We start from the raw sequence: 8,884 nt of genomic DNA, 5'->3' as shown, positions 1-8,884 counted from the left end.
GGGGCAGCCCGCAACCCGAGGCCGGACCGCCGGCCGCCCACCGCCCGCCAACCCGAGCCCCAGGCCCGGCCCAGGCGGCCCCCACCAGGGGCAGCCCGCAACCCGAGGCCGGACCGCCGGCCGCCCACCGCCCGCCAACCCGAGCCCCAGGCCCGGCCCAGGCGGCCCCCACCAGGGGCAGCCCGCAACCCGAGGCCGGACCGCCGGCCGCCCACCGCCCGCCAACCCGAGCCCCAGGCCCGGGCCCAGGCGGCCCCCACCAGGGGCAGCCCGCAACCCGAGGCCGGACCGCCGGCCGCCCACCGCCCGCCAACCCGAGCCCCAGGCCGGGCCCAGGCGGCCCCCACCAGGGGCAGCCCGCAACCCGAGGCCGGACCGCCGGCCGCCCAGCGCCCGCCAACCCGAGCCCAGGCCGGGCCCAGGCGGCCCCCACCAGGGGCAGCCCGCAACCCGAGGCCGGACCGCCGGCCGCCCACCGCCCACCCGAACCCAACCGCCAGGGACCCAGCGCACCAGCCGAGCCGGGGGACCCACACGGAAGCACCCCGGCCCGGCGACACACGGAGGGCCGCGCCGCCCAGACGCCCGCGCCCCGGGGACGCGAAAAAAGACGGGGGGCCCGGGGACGCGAAAAAAGACGGGGCGCCCCGGGGACGCGCAGAAACAGGGGGGGCCCCGGGGACGCGAAGAAAGGGGGCGGGCCCCGGGGAGGCGCAGAAACAGGGCGGGCCCCGGGGAGGCGCAGAAACAGGGCGGGCCCCGGGGACGCCCAGAAACGGGCCGGGCCCCGGGGACGCCCAGAAACGGGCCGGGCCCGGGGGGCGCAAGGGGGGACCAGGGGAGGACCGGGGCGGCGGCCGGGCCCGCGCCCGGGGCCGAGGCACGCGGGGGGCCGGGGCCGCCGCCGCCACCCCCGCCGGGGGGGGGGGGAGGCGGGGGCGGGGGCGGGACGGGGGCAGGGGGACGGGCGAAAGAGGGCGCCGGGGGAGGACCGGGGCGGCGGCGGGGCCCGCGCCCGGGGCCGAGGCACGCGGGCGGCCGGGGCCGCCGCCGCCACCCCCGCCGGGGGGGGGGGGGGGGGGCGGGGGCGGGGGCGGGGGCGGGGGCGGGGGCGGGACAGGCCAAGGCCCGGCGCCCCGGGGACGCGGGAAGCAGGGGAGGGGGGGAGGGGCCAGGGGGCCGGGAGGCCACCGACAAAAGCGGGGAGCAAGGGCGGACGGGCAAGAGAGCGCAGCGAGGGAGCGGCGCGGCGACGGACGAAACCCGGACCCAGAAGCAGGGCGGCGGCAAGGGAGGGAGCACCAGGGGCGCCACAAACAGGCGGGGCGAGGAAGGAGAGGGGCGACCACCAGCCGGCCGCACCCCAGCCCGGGCACGAACGGCGCGGCGCACCGACCGAAGCCGGCGAGCCGGGGCCAACCGAAGAGCCGCGGCGCGACGGGAGCGGGACGGCGAGGCGGGAGGCGGACGGAGAGGCGGGCAGGCAGAAGCCCACAGAGGGGAGCGGCGCACCAGGGGCGCCGCAGCCAAGCACAGACACCAAAGGGCGGAACCGGCGGGGCCGCGCGGACGGAGCAGGAGGACGAGGGCAACAACACAGCAGCAGGAGGGGAAAACGAACCGGGCGCACGACGGGCGAAACCCAGCGCACGGGCCCGAGGAGGGGGGGAACAAGCCAACGCGGGGGGAAGGCGGCGGCACAAGGAGAGGAAGAGCCGACAGCGAAGGAGCAAAAAGCGACGGCGCGAGGAACGCGGGGCCGCCACAAGCCAGGGAGCCCGGGGGAACGGGGCGGACACCGCCGGCGGAAAACCCAAAAAGGCAGAAGGAGCGGGAGGCCCCGCGGGCACGGGCGGGAGGCAGACGGAAAAGCAAGAGCAAGCGAGCGGGGCCCGGCGGCGCCACGGGAGGGGCGGGCCGCCCGGAGCGCGCCGGAGGACACCGGCGGGACCGGGGGACAGGGGGACCGCCCCAGGCAAACGCCCCACCGGCCACGGGCCCCGGAGCGGGGCACGCCCGGCGGGGCCGGGCGCGGGACGCCAGAAGCGAGAGCCCGCGCGGGGCGCGCCGCCCCGCCGCACCGGGGAAGGGAAAAAACGAGAAGAGGAGGGGGAGGGCACCGGCGGCCGAGGCCGCCCACGGAGGCGACACCGCGCAGGGCGCGGCACAGGGCCAGACGAGAGGCAAGCGCAACAGGGGCGGCGGGCCCCGCGGAGGCGGCCAAGCCCGGGCCCGGGGCGGGGGGGGCGCGAGAGAGGAGGGAGGGACAGGGGGAAGCGCGGGCAGCCAGGCAGGCGCGGCACGAAGGAGAGGACGAGGCAGGGGGCGACCGGAAGAGAGGCAGAGGGACGCCCGCCGGGGACCCGCGCGGCAGGGAAGGGCGGCACGGGGACAGGCAGAGCACGGGGCAGAAAGCACAGCGCGGCAACACCCCCCGGGGGCCGGCGCGAGGCGGGGGGGAAGGAAACAGGCGGAGGCCCCGGGGCCGCACCAGGGCGAAGGCAGCGGCGAGGCGCCAGCCGAGGCGACCCGCCGGGGGCCCGCGCGAACGGGGCCCAGCGGGCGCCGGAGCGGGGGAGAGCCGCGAGAAGGGCCCGGCGCGCGGCCAGAGGCGCCGCCGCCGACCGCCGGACCCGGGCCCCGCCGCCGGCCCGCCGGCCACGCGGCGGCGGACACCGCCCCGCGAAAACCCCCGCCCGGCGACGCGCGAGGCGCCGCGGACGAGGGCCCCGCGAGGCGGGCCGCGCACCGCGCGGCCGGCGGCGGAGAGAGGAGGGCGACGGGGCGACGGCGCCCCCAGCCGCGGCGCGAGCCCAGCCCCGCGGCGCACCCCAGCCCGACCGACCCAGCCCGGAGAGCCAAGCCGGAGCCCGAAGGGACGGAGCGGAGGGGCCGACGGCCCGGACCCCCCGGGGGCCAACAGGCCAGAGGCGGGGCACCGGGGAGACCGGCGGCGGAGAGGGGGACGGCCGGGCGCGAGAGGGACACCGGCGCCCCCGGAGGGGCAAGGGCCAGCGAGAGCGCACCGGACGCCGCCGGAACCGCGACGCGGGCCAGGGCACGGGCCCCGCGCGCGGGGCGAACCCAGGCCAGGGCGCCCGGCCCGGCACAAAGAAAAGAGAACGCGCCCCGGGGCGCCCGCCAGCGGCGCCGGGAGCGGGGGCGGGACCGCACGGGACGCCGCGCGGCGCCGAGCGCCGCCACGCCAGAGGCGGGGAGCGGAACCCGACGCCCGGGCGAGCGGCCGGGGGCGACGGAGGCCAGCGCCCCACCCGGCCGAACGGCGGGCGCCCAGCGCGGAGGACCGACGGACCCAGGGGCAACGGCGGGGCACAGGGAACCCGGCGCCACGGCGGCCGGCAAAGGGCGCGGGGGAAGAGGGGCGACGACCACCAAGAGCGGCACCCGCGGCGGCGCCACCCGGGCCCGCGCCCGAGGCGGCCGGGCGCACCGCGGCGGCCCGCCGACGCGGCGCGGCGGAGCCCGCGAGGCGCCGGGGGCCGGCGACGGCCGGGGAGGGGCCCGACGCGCCAGCGCCAGCCAGGGGCAGGGCGAGGGGAGGCGGCAGGGGAGGGGGACACACGCCGGAGCGGAGGCCGACGGCCAGGGCCACCGGCCGGCGGGCGAGAGCGACCAACACCGGGGCGGGGGGCGGAGGAGCGGCGGCAGCGGGCGCCGGAACCCGGCGGGCGGGGCAGCCCGCAGCGCCAGGGCGGCGGACCAAAAGGGGCCCACGGGGCGGCGCGCAGGCCACGCCCGGCGCCAAGCCAGCGAGCCGGGCGGCGGACCCAGGGAAAGGGGGAGAAGAGGGGGAGAGCGGGGCGGCCCCAAGACCGCGAAGCAGGCGCGGGACCAGAGAAAACGGCGAGACGCGGAGCGCCAGCGAGCCGGAGGGAAACGGCGGAGGGAACCAGCGACGAGAGGGGGCGAGGAGGCGGGCGCCCCGAGACCCAGGGCGGACGACCGAGGGGCACGGCAGGACCGCGACGGGCCGCCACCAGAGGGGCCGCGGGCGGCGCCCGGCCCAGGCAGAGGGCACCAGCGGGCGGGGCCGAGCGCACGCGCGCACGCGCCACCGCCCCGACGGGGCGGGCGAGACGGGCCGGGGGGGCGCCCGGAGCCCCGCGGGGCCGGGAGCCCACCGCAGCCGGCGCGCGCCGGCCCGCACGGGCAGGGCGCCACGGGGGGGCGGCACCCGCGGACGCGCGCGGGCGGGAGACGCCGGGGGCCGGGGGGCAAGACGGGGCGGGGGGGGGGCCGACAGCGCCGCAGACCCCGGACGCCGGGACGGGGGCCGGGCCCCGCCCGGGCGGCGCGACGCGGGGGGGGCGCACGGAGGACAGGCCGCCCCGGGCGACAGGCGCGCCGGGAGCGAGGGGGCCCCGGCCCGCCCCGCGGGGAGAGAGGGCGCAGCGAGCACGGAGGCCACGGCCCCGGGAAGCGGCGAGGGACGGGCGGGGGGGCGCGGGAAAGCGCGCGGCCGGAGCCGCGAGCCACCGGCGCCCCGAGCCGGGCCAAGCCGACCGAGAGCCGGGCGCGGCGCACCACCGGCGGAGGAAAGGCGCCCGGCGGGGGCCAGCCAGCGCCGGGGAGAGGGCCCGCGAGGGGAGCCGCCCGCACCGAGCGGCCGGCCCGGACCCGCCGAGGGGAAGCCCCCGGGCAGACGGCGCGGACCCCACCCGGGGACCGCGCAACGGGGGCACGCCCGCGGGAACGCGCGCGGCAAAGGGCGGGCAACGGGCCCGGAAGGGACGGGGGACGAGCGGGCGCGGGCCGGGAGGGAGCCGGAGAGGGAGGGGACCACCCGCGGGGGGCGGCAGGCCCAAACAACCCGACGCCGAGAAGACCGGACCCCGGCGCGACGGGGGCCGGGACCGGCCGCACACCGGCCACGGGCGGAGCCGCGAGCAGAAGGACGCAGGCCCCCGAGCGACACCGGGCAAGCGGGCGGCCGGACGCCACAGGGCCCACGGCCGCCCGGCGGACGGGGAGGCGGCGCGGGGCGCGGCCCGCGGCGCGCGCCGCGACGGAGGGAAGCCGGGGGAGGGGCGGGGCCGCCGCGGAGGAAGAGGCGGAAAGGCAGCGGGGGGGCGCGGCGGAGCGGAGGGCGGAGGCGAAAGGAGAGGCAGGCGGGGCGCCCCGAGAGGAGGCGCACGGGCGCCAGGAAGAGGGGGCGCACACCGCCGCGGGAGGCGCGGGGCGCGAGGCGAGCCGGGCCCCGACCAACCCGAGGCGGAACCCGCCACCCCCGCGCAGGCAAGCCCCCGCGAGAGCGGAGCCACCCCGCGCGCGCAGACACCGGCGCACGCGGAACGCGGGCAGCACGGAGACGAGGGGGCCACCGGCAGCCGCGCCCGACGCAGGCGCGAGGCCGACGGGGGGGGAGGGCGCCCCGCCCCGGCCCGGAGGCCGGAGAAGGAGGGAGAGAGAGGGAGAGGGCAGGGAAGCGCGCCGACGGGGAGGAAGGGGAGGCCGGACAGGCCGACGCGCACACGACGCGCCGCACACGGGGGGCAAGCCCAGAGGCGGCGCGGAGGGGGACGAAGGCGCGGCGGCGCCGGCGACGGCCCCAGCCGCGGAAACGCGGAGGGGGCCGAGGGAGGGCAAAGCGACCCGCAGACAGGCGGAGCCCCGGGAGGAACCCGGGGCCGCAAGGGGCGGGCGAAGGGGCGAGGAGCAAGGGGGCCGGCAAGGCACAGGAGGGCGCGCAGCGAGCGGCGGGCGGCAGCGACGCACGAGCCGAGGGAGCCACCGCGAAGAGGGGGCAAAGGGGGGGGGGGGGGGGGCACGCGGGCGGCACAGGAAGGCCACAGACGGAAAAGGGGGGAAAAAAAGAGGGGGAGACAAACGCGGCGGGCGCGCCCACCCGGGAAGCCCAGGGCAGGGACAGAACGGGGAAGGAGACAGGGAACCCCCCGCCGCCCGCCGGCGGAGAGAGGAGAGGGGGGACCCGCCGGCACGCGGAGGGCGACCAGGGCGAGGCCGCCGCACCGCGCGGAGGGGGGAGGGGCCGAGGGGGAGGAGAGGGCCAGGCCCGGGGGGCACCGGACGGCCGCCGCCACCGCCGCACCGGCGCGCCCGCCGGGGCAGACAGCGAGCAGCGACCCCGGCGGCAAGGCCGGCAGCCCGCGGAGCAGGCCGGCGGGGAGGGGCGGCGCGGGCAGGCGGAGAGGGAGGCGGGGCGCGGACGGCGCACCGAGGGGCGGGCCGGGCCGGGACGAGGCCGAGACCAAGAAAAGGGACGGAGAGGCAGAGCGCCGAACCGCCGGAGCGGACGGCGCCCGGGAGCGGCGGGAGACCCGGGCCCCCGGGAGGCGAGAGAGACGAGCCGGGGGACGAGGGAGACCCGAAGCGACCGGAGGCAGCCAGGGGGGGCCAGCGCGCGCAGCAGCAGCGGCGGCGAGGACAGCGGGAAGGAGCCGGCCGCAGGGGCACCGACGGAAACCGGGGACGACGGGGACGGCCGCGAGAGAGGCAAGGGGGAGCGGCGGCGCGGCGCGCCGCCAGGGCCGGGACCGACCCCGGCGGGGCCGAGCCGAGGACCGCACGAAACCAGCCAAGCGGGAGGAGCGACGGGCGGGGGGGACAAAGGGCAGGGACGGAAGCAACGCGAGCGGAGGACCCGCGCGGACGGGGAAGGCCGCGGGCAGGGGAAAGAAGGGCAAGCCCCAAGCCCGAGCACGAGGGGGGGGCAGCGGGGGACCCACGCCGCGCGGCGAAGGGGAGACACACGCGGAGCCACGCAGGGGGGCGCGCGGGCAGCCCCGGACAGCGAAGGGCAGCACAGACCGGGGAGGCGCAAGCGCGGGGGGCGGAACGCCACGGGGCCCGCGAAGAAGGGGGACGCCGACCGCACGGGGCCGCGGAACGAGGGAGCAGGCCGGAGGCGCGGGCGGGAGCGGAAGGAACCAGACAAAGCGCGCCACCAACGAAGAACGGCCAGGCACCACCACCCACAGAAGCGAGAAAGAGCGAGCAAGCGGGCAAGCCGGGCCGGGGCCGGGCCGGGGGAGGGGGCCCGGGGGAGGCAAAGGAAGCCGCAGGCGCCACGCCGGGGGGGGCCCGGCCGGCAAGGCCGGGAAGGGGCAGCGGGGCAACCAGACGCCCCCCGGAACCCAAAGACGGGGGGGCCCGGACGCGGCCCGGCGGGCAGGGGAAGAACGCCGCCGGAGCGCGAGGGGGCAGCGGGGAGGGGCGGAACGACGACGGGAGCGGAGCGGCGGCGAACCGCCGACGGGCGGGCGGGAGGAAGGAAAACAGGCGGGGCAAAGGCGGGCGCGGGCGGCCGGCGGGCGCCGGGCCAAGAAGGGCACCGCGAGCGGCACAAGACGAAGGCCCCCGGCCGGCCCGCGGAAGCAGGGCCCCAGGGCAGAGAGAAAACCCACAAAAGAGAACCGGAGGCCGAGGCCAGGAGGCCGAGCGGCGGGAGGCAGGCGACCGGGCCGGCGGGGAACACGCGAAGGGGGCAAAGGAAACGCGGCGGACCCCGCGGGACACGCAGCGAAGAGCAGCGAGGGGGCGCCGAGAGGCAGGGGCGGGGACAGACGGGAGCGCGCCGCGCGGCGGACCGGCAGCGCGAGCCCGAGAGCCAACGACGAGCGGGGGAACGGCAGCAACGGGAAGAGACGCGAGGGGAGCGGGAAGGACCGCGGCGGCGGGCACCAGACGGGCCCGCCAAGGGAGCCGCGGGAAAGGAGGGAAAGGGGACGCAGGCCAAGGACAGGGCCGCGAAAGAGGCCGGGAGGGGAGGGGCGGCACGACCGCCCCGAGGCGGGAGGGGGGAAGGGCGCGCCGGCGGCCGGCCGGGGAGGGGGGAGCCGGGGCGCAGGCGCCCGCGCCGGAAGCGAACCCGGAGGCCCCGGACCCGGGGGCACCAGGGGAGGCACAGAAAGGACCAGCGAAAGGGGAGAGGGCAGACAGGCGAAGGAGACGGCGCCGCCACGAGGGCCAGCGAGCGGCGCGAGGGAGCGAGAGGCACCAAAGCGGCCGGGGCACCCCGAGAGGCACCCCGCAGGGGGGGGGGCGGAGAAAGGCACGCAGCCCCGGAGGGCAGCGCGCGGGGGCAGGAGGAGCGCGAGAAGGGCCACAGGGAGCCAAGGAACGGGAGAGCGAGCAAAGGAACCAGAACGGAGGGAAGGAGCCAGGCGCAGGGCACGGGACCGGCCGGGGGGACGGAGACGGGCAGGGCGGAAGCGGGGAGACAAGCAGAGGCGACGGGCAGGAGCAACCAGGGAGCCCCCCGCGGAGGCGGGGCAGACACGGAGGGCGGCGCGGCCGCCCGCCCGCCGCCGGGCGCGCCAACGGGGCGGGGGCCGCCCGGGGCCGCCGGGAAGGCGGCGCCCGGCGGAGGACCGAAGCAGCGGGGGCCGGGGGCGGAGACCCCCGGCGCGCGGGGGCGAGAGGCGGGCGGGGAGAAACGCGGGGGCGCCGGAGGCCGCGGCGCAACGGAGCGGGGGGAGGGGAGGCCGGCAGAACCCACGACACAGCGCCGGGCGCCGGCGGAGGACGGCGGAGGCAGACGGGGCGGCGCGGGCGCGCGACAGAGCGGGCGAACCCAGGGGAAGGGCGGGGGGCGGGGCCGGGGAGGGGGGGGCGCCCCGGCGAACCACCGCGCACGGACCCACCGGGGACAGAGAGGCCGGCCCGCAGGCCGGAGGAACCGGCCGCCCGAACACCGGCAACGAGGCCGGCCGGCGGGGGCCCGCCGAGGGCGAGCCACGGAGGCCAAGCGGGCAGGCAGAGAACCGCAGGGGGGAGGGGACAACCGGGCAACAGAAGGCCGGGCGGAGCGGCACGCGGGGCGGGCAACAAGCCCCGGGCAGGGCCGGGGCGCAGCGCGGGAGGCCGGGGGGGCCGAAAACGGGGGGGCGGAAAGCGGGCGGAA

The 8,884-nt window shown here is 81.0% G+C and overlaps 1 protein-coding gene across 1 annotated transcript; it reads left to right on the top strand.

The window, feature by feature from the left end:
- Positions 1–88: 88 nt before the first annotated feature.
- LOC108892972 (uncharacterized PE-PGRS family protein PE_PGRS54-like) lies at positions 89–8,649 on the top strand (the record flags this gene model as incomplete). The annotated part of the gene is made up of 5 exons (XM_018690750.1): positions 89–1,026; positions 1,121–2,682; positions 2,836–4,529; positions 4,580–5,688; positions 5,976–8,649. Coding segments are annotated over 5 exons (7,977 nt in total), but the record flags the coding sequence as incomplete, so codon positions are not given.
- Positions 8,650–8,884: the final 235 nt, after the last annotated feature.

The sequence above is a fragment of the Lates calcarifer genome, unplaced genomic scaffold (assembly GCF_001640805.2).
Source record: "Lates calcarifer isolate ASB-BC8 unplaced genomic scaffold, TLL_Latcal_v3 _unitig_2623_quiver_1654, whole genome shotgun sequence".
NCBI classification, from domain to species: domain Eukaryota; kingdom Metazoa; phylum Chordata; class Actinopteri; family Centropomidae; genus Lates; species Lates calcarifer.
The sequence above is the reverse complement of the archived record's forward strand: the minus strand, read 5'-3'. Positions and strand labels throughout refer to the sequence as shown.